At 41.0% G+C, this 18,259-nt stretch overlaps 1 protein-coding gene across 1 annotated transcript in view; it reads right to left on the minus strand.

Moving 5' to 3' along the window:
• Positions 1-18,259, minus strand: part of cntnap2a (contactin associated protein 2a) — a gene marked incomplete at its 3' end in the record, with an annotated part of 380,680 nt that overhangs the window by 135,000 nt on the left and 227,421 nt on the right. The window contains exon 9 of the mRNA XM_056248806.1: positions 11,828-11,977. Coding sequence (XP_056104781.1) covers positions 11,828-11,977 — 150 coding nt within the window. The remainder of the gene's footprint in view (positions 1-11,827; positions 11,978-18,259) is intronic.

Here is an 18,259-nt window from a genome sequence, read left to right on the forward strand (position 1 = left end):
ATCGGTCTCACGGTTATATAATAACCGTCACACCCCTATTGGTTACATAACACTTCCCCTACTATTCGACTATGAGGTTCACAGTCGAATCAGACCTCTCCGAATCGAATCGTCGAATCCTCGATTATTAGAAGTCAGCCCTAGAAACAACGTAATTAAGGTGAACAATATAATATTCTTAACATGTCCATAAACTGGCCTGAATGGGTCGAACTGGTGAAAACAGATGGGCTAATTACAGAGTAAACAGCTCACCCACTCGGACAACACCACTTTTGTTGATCAAGTCCAAATCTAAATTAACATGAAATTACTTGAAATGAGCCAGTGAATAACCCAGTGTTCAGTTGTTTGACACCTCTGTAAACACCTTGACGTATGCGCCTTTATCAAAGATTGTTGGTCTAAAAGGAGACACCAAAAAAAATGCAATAAAAGTAAATTAGATTTACTTAAAGATGCTTAACTTTACCAAGTATAAATTAGTTCTGTAAATGTCAAATGGATATTTTTTTCCATTTACTGAACTTAGAAAGTAACATTTTACGTTCAAGTTTAAGTTCATAATTTGAATTAATTTCTTTTAAATACTTAACATTTATTTTTAATTCATATTATGTACACTAGACCGTTCAAAATTCTGGGGTCAGTAATATTTTTATTCTGCAAGGGTGAATTAAATTGATCAAAAGTGACATTAAACACTTTTATAATGTTACAAATAATAAAAAATATATAAAGAAAAATTCTATTCATCAAAAAAAAATCCTGAAAAAAATGTATCACAGTTTCCACGAAAATATTAAGCAGCATAACGGTTTTCAACATTGATAATAAACAGAAATGTTTGAGCAACAAATCAGCATATTAGAATGATTTCTGAAGGATCATGTCACACTGAAGACTGGAGTAATGATGCTGAAAATTCAGCTTTGCATCACAGGAATAAATTACATTTTAAAACATATTAAAATAGAAACAGTTATTTTAAATTGTAATAACATTTTACAATATTACTGTATTTTTGATCAAACAAATGCAGTATTGATTAGCATAAGAGACTTCTTCAAAAACATTAAAAAAAATTTACTGACCCCAAACTTTTGAATAGTACTGTAAACCATTAAAATTACTCAAAATCAAATTACTCAATTCAATTTGATAGATTTTTGTTTCTATAATATTAAAATGCAAAAATCTTTTGAGTCAGTGTAATAAAAATAATAGCCAAACAAGTTAGTAGCAGCAAATAAAAACTCCACTACAAGCCATATACTGTTTCAAAGAAATTTTTTAGAGCCCCTTTACTTTATTCCACTCTATTACAAAGTTATCAAAACAAAAGCTGACCTCCTACAGGTTGATGGGTATTTCAAAATCTGAAGCAGAAGAACTCTACGGTCCTTCTATGTTTAATGCTGTCTTGTATTACAAAATCCAATCTACTGCCATCTCCCATCAGACAGTCATTAATTCGGTGAGGTCTGCCACAAATGTGCAGAATCATCCTCTGTAAAATAGGTTTGGGAGACTAGATCTAACCAAAGAGGATGTCGGGAGAAAAGCAGTCCCTTTCTTGGAAAAACAAAGATCTATTCTCCTGGTTCCGCAGACAGCTAAATACATGCGAGACGGTATTTTGGAGACATTGGGGACTGATGGGAGTTTTTCTGTTTGCTAGAATATTCCATCAGGTCTTAAATTATCAAACATGTGCTAAAGCTAATTATGTTTTGTTCGCAGATGAGCATCTGCAAAGCAAAACTGGACCCCATTGACTTTCATTATATCATGGACCCAAAAAAAATCGATTTTTCAAAATATCTTCTGTTATGTTCAACAGAAAAAAGGAAAGTCATAGGTTTGGAATGACATGAGGGTGATTAAATGATTTTTATTTTTATGTGTGCTTCATTTGTCTTTCGCCCAACAACAAGGGAGACTTTTCCTTAAATATTAACTTTTAGGCAAGGCAAGGCAATTTGTTTATATATCACAACCAATATGAACTATTTAACAGTTCAGTGGTATGGTTAAAGTGCCCCTATTATGCTGTTTTAGCATAATTTAGTCTCCTACAACAGGTTTACATGCATCAAAGGTCATATTTTTTTTCATTTTCTCATAATATACATTTGCACATCACCACATTTTCAATGATTCTCAAATGACTTGTCTGATGAATCAATCTCTCTAAATCCCTCCCCTTCCACGAGCTACTCTGGTCTGATTGGCCAGACAGCTCAGTCTATTGTGATTGGTCTACCGTGTAGAGCGTGCGTCGAAAACAAAAACGGCCATTGCCATAACAATGTCAGCTCTGCTTGTCCTGAGGCTTCCTACACCGTAAACTATTTTACTATATCAATCCGAGCGCGAGTGGTAAAACAAATCTTGCTCCATGCTTAATCTTTCCTCAAAGAAGTGAGAACGACAGACAATCTGCATTAATAGACACAGTTTTAGGTAATAGTGGCCCACAACTGATTAGCAGAAGTATTTCAGTAAGGGTGTATTCACACCTGCCTTGTTTGGTTCGATTGAATCGAACTCTAGTTCGTTTCCCCCCTTGGTGCAGACCTTTTGGGCAGGTGTGAATACAGCAATCGAACTCGGGTGCGGACCAAACAACCGAACCGAGACCCAGCTGAAGAGGTGGTCTCGGTACGCTTCGAAACGAACTCTGGTACGGTTCGTTTACGGTGTGAACATGAACCGACCCAATTGCAAGAAAGCACTGCGCCTTTGAGTTAAAAGGCCTCCGTAGTCGGAGATTTTGGCATAATGGTTTGTGTTATTGTTTTTCAAGTGCGAAAGAGAATTCCATTCCGGCGCGCTGTCTGGCCACACGATACTGTTGCGCGTCTTTCTGCGCGTTGTGTGTGTGCATCATTGGAATGGAATGAATGAATGAGTGTGTGCATCAGGACATTCACATACAGCGCGTTCTCTTTAGTCTAATCGCGCATAGATGCAAAAAAAAGCTTTTGCAGTTCATATAATGTAACGATAGTTACAATACAAGGATGACGCTGCATTAAACTGAACAAACTTAAATCGCAAGCGTTAACATTGACGGCACTTGTTAGCAGTAGCCTATATACAATAAGAATCTCATTATTTGAATGTGTGGACATAGCCCCTCTCTTTGAATCAAAACTTTATACCTTATCCGTCTTCTGCGCAGTTTCTTCATATTGCGTTTGTACAGAATAACACAAAATTAGTAAAATAACAAATATTGCAGTACGAAATATCTCCATGCTGAACCTTTTTTGCACTTCCTGATTTCCCTACTTGAGAATCCTTGTCCAATGAATGGACGACCTTAGCACACGTGTGATTTTGTTGACAAATTTTGGTTCACTTGCAAAAAGAGCAGTGTGAAAGCGAACCGTACCAAAAAAAAAAAAAAAAAAAAATTATTTGGTCCGGACCAAAGCAAGTGAACTATCGGACTTTCCTGGTGTGAATACACCCTAAGACAGTAATAATGTGAGTTAACCAGTTAGCAGGAGACCGACACAATATCAAACTCAAAACTAAGTATTTTGAACACCATCTTTCAAGAGCAAGCGGTTTGCGAATCCTACATTGAACTCAGAGATTTGAGAAGCAGTCGTCAGTAAAATAAAGGGAACACAGCAAAAGTTTAGGATTATACTGCTGTGATATTGTGGTAAAGATGAATTTTAACCACTGATTCTTCACATGCTCGTCCTTGGGCAGTGAAAAAAACTGGCTTTACCTTCACATTGTAGAGCACAGCGTCTTCTCGATATGATTTGATTTTTAGATGATTTTTGAGGAGGTTCATGTTTTCCCTGGTGTCTGCGTGCGCAATAAGTGGGCGGGCAATATGCTAATGTTTCGTCTCGACGTCTCAACGAAATGGCTTATGACTAGTTTGAAAAACGATTCATTTCATTGACTCAGAGTCGACTCTTACTTTTGAAAGACAATAACTTTATATATGGTGCACTTTCAGATTTAAAACTTTGCAGGATGCTTTTATTTACTTAGAGCTATGTTACACACTACAAGGTCATTTTCAAAAATCCATAATAGGGGCACTTTAAAACTTTTGTTAACTGAAATAAAGCTGAAATAAAAATCTAAATATTAAATGAAAAACTTGCATCTAGCAGTACGCATCTAGCAGTACGGTTGTGAGTTGCACTAATGGCTCAGCCCACTGCTCACCACTCCCTTTCGAAGAAGCTACGGTTGCTAAAACGGGACAAACATATCGTCGTCTGAGACAGCAGAGAATAGCCAGAGTAAGCCAAGAGTGTGTAACATTGTCACTGTTTCTGTACCACAGTCCATTATAAACCACATCATGGATAAAGTTTACAAAGCCATAGTCAGGTGAGGATCAAGGGTCTTAATATATAATATAATAATAGTAATCAGCTGATTGTCTCACAAATGTAACCAGCACATTTCTCCCCACATAGCAAACCCATAATACAGCGAGGGAGAAGAACCACATGAAACTATGCAACTATATATTTTTTCTAACAGGGTAGTAAAAGTTTAGCTGTAATATGAGCTGTTACTGTGGCTGAGCTGGTTAAAGCGTAAAGCATTGTTTAAACTCGACGCGTCCACATGATATGAGCCCAAAGGTGCGCGTGGCAAAAATGACATTGTAACAGCGTGCGCACCTCCGCATCCACACCATTTACTAGTACACACAATAGGCTTTTTTTGTCTGATTTTGAAAACTCTTCGCGATCGACTTAAAATGCTTCCAAGATCGACTTGTCGACCGCGATTGACGGGTTGGTGATTCCTGTAACGTTACTGTTTTACGGTCAATGACAAGAGTACTCATCAGCTGTCTCACGAACGTAACCAGCACATTTATCCCCACATAGCAAAGTAACTATACACCACTGACAAGGGAAAAGTCACTACTCACGGTGTTTATGGCTATAGCTTCTAGCTTTCTGCGGCTTCTCTTTCAAGGTATGAATGAAACGCGCTCTGTAGCGCTGTTTGTTCGCTGTCGGCTACGGTAGAAACATGATGTCACAATATGTCGACCTTCATAGAAGGGGGTGCCCGCGGTTATGTAGATATAAATGTCTCATTCTAAGGTAATACAAACATTACGGTTTATTAAGTAAGTTCTTTATACACCACTGAAACCATAGATATGGATGTCATATTGCATTTCTGGTAATAGATACTCAAATTTTTTACACATTGCACCTTTAAAACAAACCCTATGAGTTTGATTAAAAATAATTTGATTAAAAACTTAAATAAATTAAGTCTAAGTTAACATACTGAAATCACACACACACACAAAAAGATTAATATATTTATTTTAAAAAATTATAAAAAATGTAATATGAATTTACTAAAACTTAAACAAAAAATTAAAAAATGTAAATTTTAAACAATAATACATTCTATATTAGTATATAAGTATACTAAAATAAGCACAGTTCATGTAAAAACATTATTAATCTTTTTTATTTTATTTAAATTTTTTACAAAATGTAAAAACATAAATGTGATCTTTTCAGAATGGATCAAACTTTTGTTGTGCATAGCAACATAGTGCCGGTGTTTATAAAAGTGCCATGATATTTTTGGAAGACAAAATCAAAAGGTCCCATACCCTCCCTTAGCCCACAGGATATCTGTACTCTAGAATATTTATGTATCTCATGTATTGGATTTGGGCCGTATAATGTTCTGTGCATGCATATCAAAGCTCTCCAAACTCTTGTCTGAAACAAACACAGATTCTGTAGCAGGGAAATCCAGTAGTTATGGAAACACGATGTGCATCGGGCCAGTCTGTCTATCACTGTAATGAGGATCTGAATCAGCTGTATATCTGTTTCCTGGGTTTATCTTGCACAAACACACATGACTGTCTTTGCTCTTTAGAGTCATTATCTCACGGCTGCTAACAGTAATAACCCTCCGGTAGAGGCACAAAGGGCTTACTTTCCAATCTGCACATTGCAAAATACAAACTTTCTATTTTATTTATCTAATTATTTCAAGGTACACTGGTATTCTGCTAGAGAAAGAGAAAGCGATGATAAAACGTTACCCACATTGAATGGGATGCCAAACAATAGCATAAAGAGCATCACCAGCATAAAGAACATACTACAAAACCTTTTGAACCATTTAAATGGTTTTCTAAACAGAGATAAAGCCCTTTCCTAGATTTAATGTATACATTTATAATGATTTTAAGCTGAGAAGCCATCATAGTTCTTGCACTAAGCTGACGTCTGAGAAGCCAACCCAACACAGATAAACAAGCATCATTCCATGCATATAGGACTGACAGACCTAAGGGAGATTGTTATGCTCTTGCAGTCTGCCAACACGTGCATGTGTGTTCACACTGATGAAATGCATTACATCTGCCTGAGTGAGGTGAATGGGAATATATGAGCAGGAATCAAAATCTTTTCATGCGCTGCCTCTAGAAACCTTATTTGTTCGCCCTTTTTTTTGTGCGTAGCTGACCTCGCCATTGCTAGCTCAGTCTGATCAGAGCCCTGCCTTTGATGATTTTACCATATTCAATTTAATGTGCCCAGGTCCATGCTCTACAATTAGCTTCTATGCATAAACAGCCTCAATTACCTGTGTTCATGCTGGAGGTTTCACAAGATAAACAAGAAACCTGCGGGTAAAGATCTACATTTATACACATTTGGCGAAAAACTAAAAAACAAAACTGTTTTGTTAATTTAAATTGCTCATTTAATGCTTAAGTGTCTTCTAACTTGTGTCTCCTTGTTTTATAATAATCAACTGAATAAATAATAACCTTGCTTTATAATGACCATTCATCAGCTGGCAATGGAGCAACATTTCTGTTGGGCCAAACACCTTGAGAGTCAACAAAGCTGCCAAAGCCCAATTTGCCACACCAATCATTTAAAGGAAATCCCTTTTTAGCTACAAGATTTTAGTTTAATAATTTAATTGCTCAATATTAGTGCAGAACATCTGCACACACTGATGGATAGCGCAGCGTCTGTTTGTTTACAGGATAGTGCTATGGCCTGCAAAAGCAAAATGCATTAACTATTGTACACATGCCAAAAATAGGTTATGGCTGAAATCAGATCTCTTAAACCAAGGGTTTTCAAATAAGGGTCCAGGGAGAGAACACAGAAGGAGGTGTTTGAGGGTCCACAGCAAATTTGAGAGAGAAAAAATATACTATAAAATTATAATTTTTGAGGCTGCGAAAGAAAAAAAGTTAATTTTAGCTTATTAATTAATTAAATATATGAATTAAATACATTTAATACTAGGGATGCACCAATACCACTGATACCCATACTTTCATTTTTGGTACATCTACCCAATATTTTACACATATTGGGTAGAGAAACCAAAAGATATGAATCATATTTTACGTAATCATTACGTAAACTACGTTGGAAAGGTCACGCTGGAAGTACCGCCCCATTGTTTACAAGCGTGGAGAAGGAGGATCCGCCTACGTCCAGCATGACCTTTCCAACGTGATTACGTAATGCCTGGCGCGTCGCAGACAAGCACATGAACAATGGTTAAAAAGTATATACACTACCGTTCAAAAGTTTGGGGTCGGTACGATTTTAAATACTTTTAAAAGAATTCTCTTCTGCTAACCATGGCTGCGCTTATTTGATTAAAAATACAACAAAAATCAGTTATAGTATTAAATATTATTCCAGTGTAAATCAGCTGTTTTCTGTGTGAATATATAGTAAAGTGTAATTTATTCCTGTGATCAAAGCTGAATTTTCAGCATCACCAGTGTCTTCAGTGTCAAATGATCCTTCACAAATCAGTATAATATGAGGATTTGATGCTCAAGAAACATTTATTATTATTATCAATGTTGAAACAGTTGTTGGTCTGTCAGTTGTACAGTTTTTTTTTTTTTTGATGAATAGGAAGTTCAAAAGAACAGCATTTGTTTGAAATAGAATCTTTTGTAACATTATAAATGTCTTTACTGTCCTTGATAAATAAAAGTATTGATTTCTTTCCTCCAAAAAATAAAAATAAAATTCTCACTGACCCCAAACTTTTGAACGGTAGTACATTTTTACTTTTTTTTTTTTAAATGACCGATCGTTTCACTAGGTAAGACAGAGCCCTTTGAAGCACTTCAAAGCCCTTTGAAACTGCATTGATTTAATTTTGGACTTCAACAATTTGGTTACCGTTGAAGTCCATTGTGTGGAGAAAAATCCTGAAATATTTTCCTCAAAAAACTTAATTTCTTTTCCACCGAAGAAAGAAAGACATGAACATCTTGGATGGCATTAGGGTGAGTAAATTATCAGGATATTTTCATTTGAGGTGAACTAATCCTTTAATTATGCCTGTAAAAATGATTGTATGAACATGTTACTGTTCTTTTCTGTTCACTGTTCATTCTATTGGTCTTTCGTATTTCACAACGCACATTTAGAGCCGCTACAGTGTAGAGTGTTCCTAAACACAAAAAAAAACACTGTACTTTACACATGCTGCATGGTCTCGGTATTTGGTATCGGAGCATTTTAATGAGTACGAGTACACGAGTGCAGTTTCAGGTATCGGCGCATCCCTATCTACAGTATTTTTTATTAAATTTACTAAACTAGTTTACTACATTTAATTTACATATCCCCAGTGGCCATCAAGTGGACCGAGACCGATGAAAAGATGGGTCTCGGTCCGATTCCAAACCAACTCTGGTGCAGTTCGACTGAAATATGAATGCAACACGGACCAAAGATATCTAAATGAACCAAAAACAAGATCCGATGTCACAAGATGCGACCCTAAAAAAGGACAAAATGCTCAAGGACATATACCGGATTTTTCTCATCATAGTCGCGATGTTGCCCATTAACGTTTGGTATAACACAGTCTCATCCCAAGACGTCATCTATCTGACGCTTTTGACCATACGTCAACATCCGACGTTTTAGGGTACCCTTTAACGTCAGTTAGATGACGATCCTAGGGCGTCATCTAACTGACGCTTTACCTTTAGCGTCGGTTAGATGACGCGGGTAGGTTTAGGTCTGGGGTAGGGTTAGGATTAGATAGCGTCATCTAACTGACGTTAAAGGGTACCCTAAAACGTCGGATGTTGACGTATGGTCAAAAGCGTCAGACAGATGACGTCTTGGGATGAGACTGGGCTGTTCGGTACAGGCATTGGAATCATGTATTTTTGCAGCAGATCTTCATTTGTGTGTGTGACGGAGGGACTCCTGCCGCAGTTTTGACTCCTTTACACATATAACAATCTCTTTGTGAGATCTCAGCTGAAAAAAAAAAATCATTATATGCATGCACATACAGTACAATGACCGGCTATAGCCCAGCATGCAGCATTGTTTTGGGTATCAGGTCAATTCCATCACAAAATATGCGTCATAAAAGCAGTTTTTTGTTTTTGTTTTGTATCTTTAGATTCGTGTTTAATATGACAGTGTGAACGCTAAGCGAACCAGGACTAAATGTATCATTTTCTTTTTTGGTCCGGACCAACAGATCCAAGTGTAAACACACCCTAAAATGAAAATGCAGTGAGACATGTTTTTTTTTTCCCCTTTCCTATTTTAATGTTAGGTTTACACATCTACTATTACTCTGGTAGTGGGCAGAACTAATTATAATACAAGAATAATATAATAAAATGTAATACAAAGTATATAGAAAAGATAATATATTAAGAATTTGCTTTGGCTTTAGTATAGTGACAATATAAAAACCAATCACTTAATTTTGGAAGGTTGGAAGGAAGGAAGGTTGGGTGTTTGGAGGAAGATTGAAAGGAAGTACGTTTGGAAGGAAAGTAGGAAGAAATGAAGGAAGGAAGGAATATTTTACAAAGTATTAAATCCAAAGGATTATCAATAATGTCAAAACCCCCTGGCTTAGACCATGATCTGTCCTGTAACAGACAGATTTGGATCAACAAAGCTTCGATCAGAGAAAACTGTTCATCCCAAATACGAGGAACTAAATGTGCTTAAGTTGATTCCTCTTACAGGTTTCAATCTGTGTTTTACAGTCATTCCCAATGTTAACTTTCTTTGGCATATTCATATCCTGCCATATGGACAATCTTTCTAAGCTCAAAAAAGATCCAATCAGCAGTAAACAAATCAGACAGTGCAGACACATCTCTCTATAAAATAATAGTGATGGATGGAGAAGCATGATTGATAATTATAGTTGGTGTTCAGGTGAACCAACAGGAATGAAGGGAGGAGAATTGAAGCTTTTTGATCTCATTTTAGAAGCTGTCATGTGTAAATGTGCTGCCGCGCCGTGCCAGACCCAGAGCGGAGGGACTGCAGTTCTTACTTCTTTTAGCTGTTTTTGAAGATGTGTGAGTCTGATAAAGCTATCAGCCATGCAATCCCTCAGCCTCTACAGACAGGCAGGTTGATACCGCCAGACATTGCCGTCTATCTCAGCTGCCGGTTTTCCTTTGCATACTTGCCTCTCTGAGCCGCTGTACATGTTCTTATCTCTGACTTCCTGCCAATGGTCCGATCGGACAGATGGCTGGCTGAAGAGGGCACCGGGGTGGGTTAGTGTCCATCAGAGGGGAGAAATTAATGTGTGTGTGGTGGCACATGCAACTTTTGATCAAAAATTTAAAAAGCCCTTATGGCAAAAGATGAAGATTGAAGGTCACAGCACCCTCCCACTCCATCAAAGTGAAATCGAAGAACGATTTGGTGTGACGTCCTTTCGAACAAAATCAGGCCAAAACGAAGTTTATTTAGTGTCGTTTTGGGAGTTCAAAACAGCTTGCCAAAGCTAAATTTCTGGACTTTTCAGATGGTAAACACTTTTAAACTACCAATGGTCCATGGCGATTATGTAACAGGTAGGTGTGCTCTGAGGCTCCGCCTTCTTTGATGTGGAAATCTCTCGATTAATTTCTTCTGTTCAGTCTGTCGAGGTCAGATGTGAGTAAAAACATGAACACACTGGAGAGCCACTTTATAGTATAAACTAAACTTGTAATTTTAATTGAAAGAGTCACTAACACTGTTTTTTTTTCATGTTTAATACTGTAAAGATGCTTGCTTTAAAGCAATGTATTGTATAAAATGCTATATAAATATAATGACTTGATTGTACTTTGTATATTAGATTCCTTTATCTGACATCTTTGGACCGAGAGAAATCATGAAAACTTGATTTTCTGACTTTCTTCTTCTGACTACCCAACGCAAGATGGCAGCGATAACTCTAGCAAACTTTTTAATGGCTTTGCCAACAAGTTTAGATGGACAAGCTATGGCTCGCATTTGACATTTATCTCAGTTGCATTGTGAGGCCCAATGCTTTTCCTAGAAGATGCAGTTATGACTTGAAGTGAATTTTAAATAAGTGATATGTGCGATGAATTTTTTATTCATTCTTACATCAAAACTGTACTGACATTTTGCCTTAACACTCTGAGAGTTTAAAGCCAATGGAAGATGTTCACACTAATCTGGGCAGCCAATTATTTCTTCTTTTATGCAGACCATCCCTATGTTAATGTTCTTTCGTTTTCCAATTAAACAAGATTAAACATAAAAGCATATCAGGATATATGTCCATCCTGATTTATTTAAAGGGTCGTCTTTATGCATGCATAGTGAAACAAGTTCTCAAAATCCTTTCTAGTGCTGGTCTCTCAGCAGAAACAAATTCAAAGGCCTTTGTAAATCAGTGTCAGTGTCCAATACACCAGGGAGAGTGAGAAGATCTGAAGATCTATTTTTATGGTACTTTGGTATTCTCAGTTTTGTTGTCTGTAAATTTCTGAACTTGCCTCCAAAGTGGTACGTGCTTCCCGTTGTGATCTGGACAGGCGAGTTGGTTCTCACAGCCGATGCTTCATCCCCATCAATGGTCAGCAAAGCAAAGTTCTCTTTGGCCAGGAAACGAACATCATGCCATTCTCCATCATTTAGTCCAGAACCTGTAAGAAAAGATGAACAACTATAAATTAACATCCAAAACAATGTTGCAACCTTTTCACTGTTGACTTTGTCAAGTAAAAATACATCATTTCCACACACCTTGATTGCAAACATCTTAATATGTTTTTTAACCGAATTATCCTTTATCAATTATGTCAGATAATTATATTGACAGATAATGTCAATTATCTGATATTTTAAGCGACTTATTAACCCAGTTATGAGAGTTCCCTTTCGAGGGAACTCTAGATGCGTCACTTGACGCCTTGGGAACGCCCCCAGCGTGCATGCGTCTGAGCATCAATGTCAACTAGTCCAATGGAAAGAATGAGCGTCACGGGCGGGTGACGTCATGACCAGGAAGGGATAAAGGCTCACCCGGTGAAACGCGGCATTAGCTTCTGTGTCTCAGCAAAAGCGATCTGTGTCATTTTGTCTCTGTCTATTTACTGTTGTCTGTTGCGGAAAAGGATGGAAACTAAACAAGTGTACAAACAGTGTGCTTCTCCCTGCCCGCGTTATTTAACGGGTGGGGACACACACGAGCTTTGTGTCGTTTGTTTGGGAGTGGAGCATGCGGTCTCAGCCTTCGAGGGGGCTGAGTGCCAGCATTGTGAGATGTTACCGCTTCGCATGCTCCGCTCTCGCCTGTCACTCTTTGATAAAGAGAGTGGGCAGGCTCGCGATCCGCAGGGATCAGGACCCGCGTCTGCTGAGGCAGCGCGGAGATTGCATTCCTGGGGATCGCAAAAGGAACTTTCGGAGGGGTTGGAGACGGGTCCAAGGGCTCTTTCTCCTTCCTTACCCGAGAGATCCAACGCTCTCCCCCCGGTGTCGGAAGCACCCTCTGCGGTTTCTTCCGCCCGGGGAGAGAGCCCTCCATTACTTTATTGCTCTTCCTCCGAGGAGGTTGATGCGATGAGTTTGGAGAGTGAAAGCACACACATGGGGGAAAGAGATTCACAATTTATTTCCCCAGCATATGATGAGCTGGTGGATGTTATGTCGCGGGCTGTAGAGAAATTAAATATTGAATGGCCATCTGAGAAGAAGGGCGCTCGTCCTAAAAGCAAATTAGATGAGCGCTTTTTATCTTCCACCACATTATCTCCACCACGAGGGCTTCCATTTTTTCCCGATTTGCACAATGAAATATCTAAATCGTGGAATAAACCTTACTCATCACGTCTTTTCAGCCCTCAAGTTAACACTTATTCGAGAATAAGAGGGCTGAAAGAGTATGGTTATGAGGCGATGCCCCAGGCGGAAGAGAATTTAGCCAGTTATCTTTCCCCTGGTCCCGCATCGTCTCTGAAAGCCTCGGCTTTGCCCACTAGACCGCTCAAAGCCACTTCGGTGTTAGTGGGTAAAGCTTATACGGCAGCAGGTCAAGCTGGAGCATGTCTGCATACTATGGCAGTGCTCCAGGCTTATCAAGCTGACCTGCTGGGGGATCTGGATAGTAGTGAGGGAGTCAGTCATGACGATATTCGTGAACTTCGTCGGGCTACCGATCTTTCTCTCAGGGCTACTAAGGAGACCGCCAGAGCAATTGGGCGGTCTATGGCAGCCTTGGTAGCTACTGAGAGACATTTATGGTTAAATCTGTCTGAAATTAAAGAAAAAGATCGAGCTTTTTTATTAGATGCTCCGCTTGAACCTTCTGGTCTCTTCGGCGACGCAGTCCACGCGGTCGTCGAGAGATTTCAGGAGTCAAAGAAACAAGCTGACGTTTTTAAAAAGTTTATCCCTCGCCGGGTCCAGCCCCCTGGGGCTGCTGGGCGTGAGCAGCCCCAGCCGTCGAGCTCATCATATCGTGTGCATCAGAAAGAGAGTGTCGAGAGGCTGGTTCCCTTAGTAAATTTTCTGGCAGCGTGGAAGCTTCTGCCGAATATTTCTCGTTGGGTCCTGCAGATTGTAGAGAAAGGATACAGAATCCAGTTTGGTTCTCGTCCTCCTCGTTACAACGGGGTGCTGCCCACAGTGGTGCATCCCGAGCAGGCTCTGGTAATGGAGCAAGAGGTAAAGGCCCTGTTAGCAAAGGAAGCTATAGAACAGGTGTACTCACCCGACAGAGAGTCGGGTTTTTACAGCCGTTATTTCATTGTTCCAAAAAAGGATGGAGGGTTGCGTCCCATTTTAGATCTTCGTCTGTTAAATCGTTCAGTACAGAAACTCAAGTTCAAGATGCTGACACTCAAGCAGATCGTGACTCAAATCAGATCCGAGGACTGGTTTGTCACGATAGATCTGAAGGACGCTTACTTCCATGTCTCCATCCTCCCTCAGCACAGGAAGTTCCTAAGGTTTTCTTTCGGGGGCAAAGAATACCAATATCGGGTTCTTCCTTTCGGTCTAGCTTTATCACCCCGCACGTTCACGAAATGCGTGGATGCAGCTCTAGCCCCTCTCAGGCTTCAGGGCATACGTATTCTGAACTACATCGACGACTGGCTGATTCTAGCGGAATCAGAGCAGTTGGCGGTTCGGCACCGAGGTGTCGTTCTCGCTCATATGCAGATGTTGGGGTTGAGGCTCAATGCCAAGAAAAGTGTGCTTTCTCCAGTACAGAGAACCACTTTCCTTGGTGTGGTATGGGATTCAGTGACGATGCGGGCCACTCTATCGCCCGTTCGTGTAGCTGCTATCCTGACAGCCACCAAAGAGCTAAAGCTAGGCCAGTCACGCACTGTAAAACAGTTCGAGAGACTGTTGGGTCTTTTGGCGGCAGCGTCCAACGTGATTCCTTTTGGCCTGCTGTACATGAGACCTTTGCAGTGGTGGCTCAGGACCAGAGGGTTCTCCCCGAGGGGAAACCCACTTCGTATGATCAAGATCACGCGGCGATGCCTTCGTGCCTTGGTTATATGGAGAAAACACTGGTTCTTTAAACCAGGGTCCGGTGTTGGGAGCTCTCTGCCATCGAGTTACGATCTCGACAGATGCTTCCCTCACCGGCTGGGGAGCGGTAATGGAAGGCCGCTCGGTTCAGGGTCGGTGGAGGAGTCATCATCTTTCTTGGCACATAAATTGCCTGGAGATGATGGCCGTCTTCAATGCGTTGAAGCAATTCCTCCCAGACCTGAGGGGCCATCATGTGCTCGTCCGTACAGACAACACATCGGTGGTCTCTTATCTGAACCGTCAGGGGGGTCTGCGGTCGCGTCCGCTTTGCAAGCTGGCGCACCAGATCCTCCTGTGGTCTCTGGGGAAGGTACTCTCCCTGAGGGCAGTGTATATTCCTGGGGACCAGAATATTGGGGCAGACATCCTGTCGAGGCAGGAGCTGAGGCCAGGGGACTGGAGACTCCACCCCGAGGCGGTGGAGAAAATTTGGGAGTTTTACGGCCAAGCAGAGGTGGATCTGTTTGCGTCTCAGCATACGACGCACTGTCCACTTTGGTTCTCCCTTACTCACCCAGCCCCCCTGGGGCTGGATGCTATGGTGCAGACGTGGCCGAGGCTACGTCTGTACGCATTTCCCCCTGTTGCTTTGCTCCCAGGAGTTCTGGAACGAGTCCGCCAGTACGGAATAAGCCTACTGCTAGTAGCACCACGCTGGCCGAGTCGGATCTGGTTTGCGGACCTGATCCATCTCTTAGACGGTCCTCCCTTGGAGATCCCGATCAGGAGAGACCTTCTGTCTCAGGCCGGGGGCACAATATTTCACCCTCGACCAGAAATTTGGAACCTGTGGGTTTGGCCTCTGAGGTGGCCCAACTCATAGAGAGTGGTCTCTCAGCTGAGGCTGCTGAGACCATTCTAAGCTCCAGAGCTCCAGCTACTAGGAAACTATATGCGCTTAAATGGAGAGTTTTTTCTGTATGGTGTCACCGACATCAGTGGGATCCAGTTAACTGTTCTGTGAACACAGTACTCGAGTTCCTGCAGGAGCGCTTTACGTCAGGTCTATGTCCTTCCACGCTCAAGGTCTACGTGGCGGCCATTGCGGCTTACCACGCCCTGGTGGGGGGTACATCGTTGGGTCGAGACCCCCTGATTACACGTTTCCTTCGTGGCACTTTGAGGCTAAGGCCTGCAACTCGCACTAGGGTGCCAGCTTGGGATCTTGCTTTAGTACTAGAAGGCCTGTCTAGGGCTCCATTCGAGCCCTTAGATTCGGTTTCAGAGAAGTTTCTTACCTTTAAGACTATCTTTCTGCTAGCTATTTCGTCCCTTAAGAGAGTTGGAGACCTTCAGGCCCTTTCGGTTTCCCCCACTTGCCTTGAGTTTGCACCGGGGATGGTCAAGGCATTCTTATATCCAAAACAGGGATACGTCCCTAAGGTGCCGACCTTGACTCCGAGGCCTATTGTGCTGCAGGCTTTCTGTCCTCCTCCTTTTACATCTGCGGACCTTGTGTCCAGTGCGAGCACTGGATACTTATGTTCATCGGACATCGTCAATGAGGAAGTCCGACCAGTTATTTATTTGCTTTGGATCACCTAAGAAGGGTCTTCCTGCTTCTAAACAGACGGTTAGTAAGTGGATAGTTGAGGCTATTTCACTTGCATACGAGTACTCTGACCTGCCGTGTCCTTTGGCGGTCAGAGCTCATTCTACGAGGGGTATGGCGGCCTCTAAAGCCTTACTATTTGGAGTTTCTCTTCAAGACGTTTGTGATGCGGCAGGCTGGTCCTCACCGCTCACATTCGTTAGGTTTTACAGCTTAGACCTGGATGCTGCCCCAGGTTCTCAGGTGCTTAGTGCTTAGTTTCAACAGACTGACACTCAGGTACTTGGAATTCTGGCGTTTTGGGTATTCTCGTTCCCAAGGCGTCAAGTGACGCATCGAGAGTTCCCTCGAAAGGGAACGTCTCAGGTTACGACTGTAACCGTAGTTCCCTGAGAAAGGGAACGAGACGATGCGTCACCCTGCCATACTTCCTGCTTCCCTGTGATCGGCTTGCTTCGACTTTTTGAAGCTAATGCCGCGTTTCACCGGGTGAGCCTTTATCCCTTCCTGGTCATGACGTCACCCGCCCGTGACGCTCATTCTTTCCATTGGACTAGTTGACATTGATGCTCAGACGCATGCACGCTGGGGGCGTTCCCAAGGCGTCAAGTGACGCATCGTCTCGTTCCCTTTCTCAGGGAACTACGGTTACAGTCGTAACCTGAGACGTTTTTCTCCATGATATAATTTCCTGTTTGATTTTTTTCTGGTACATTGGTCATGCCAGAGTTTTACAGTTTTACTGTATTTTTTATCAAACCAATGCAGCCTTGGTGAGCACAAGAGACTTCTTTTAAAAACATTGAACAAATCGTATCGAGTAAAACCGCCTAACTTTTAAACGGAAGTATATATATTATATGAAATAATAATAATAAAAGATAATACAAAACTACTTCATTATGTCTCTTTTCTAAAGTTTTTTAATAAAGATCTTTTTTCTTCAATATGATATCAGGACAGTTGTATTACATTGACATTATGTCCACTTGACTTTTTGTCCACCAAAAACATAATAAATAAATTAAAATGAACATGCTCATTTTTGCCACGTTGTATTCAGGTCATTGTGTGTATGAATTGCATTTTGAATAATACAAAAAGAGTGTAACAACATTGACCCAAATATATACAGTGAATGGAATTTTTACTTCTGGAATCCGAATGCTGAACTCAATAGGCTAATGAGAATAAAATAACAAGCCTCAGAGTCTCCATTGAGGGCGGATTCAAGGCGACGGGGGGTTCAGGTTAACAAACCCACAGCAGCTGCTGATTTGACAGCTCTGATTGATAAATCATAGTGGTGTTATTTACTCTGATGCCATCGTGAAGGGCAAAAGTCATCAGAACATAATAACCAGGTTGATGCTAGCTTAGAGGAATGAATTCTTTGCCACCATTAATCATGCACTGCTGGAAAGACATTACCTCATTGGAGGTCCCCAGTGGCCAGTTTACCTCTATCTGTCACACACCACAAAACACTGAACAACTGTTCTCTCCTTTCTGAGCGCTCTGACTCTCGGGCACAGTCCACTTGGTACGAACAAGGCCAAAGTACCTTACACGCCATTACCTCTGATAAATTTGTCTCTCAGAAGTTGCTGGTGATATAAAGGGAGAGCGCTTTCTGCCATTTACTCGGATGTCGTACATCAGTTTCTCTCAAACTCTGTACATTTTGTGCTTGCGTAGGTGTATGAAGTGGACGGTGTAGCAGACAGCTGGACATGCCTGTCACGAGTGGCTCTGTGGGACAGTTGGACAAACAGATGGCTTTTGTGTACATGATAAATTATGTTAAGTGCCGTAAAATGACAAC

Source organism: Rhinichthys klamathensis, unplaced genomic scaffold, assembly GCF_029890125.1.
Source record: "Rhinichthys klamathensis goyatoka isolate OS25496 unplaced genomic scaffold, OSU_Roscu_1.1 h1tg000059l_1, whole genome shotgun sequence".
NCBI classification, from domain to species: Eukaryota; Metazoa; Chordata; class Actinopteri; order Cypriniformes; family Leuciscidae; genus Rhinichthys; species Rhinichthys klamathensis.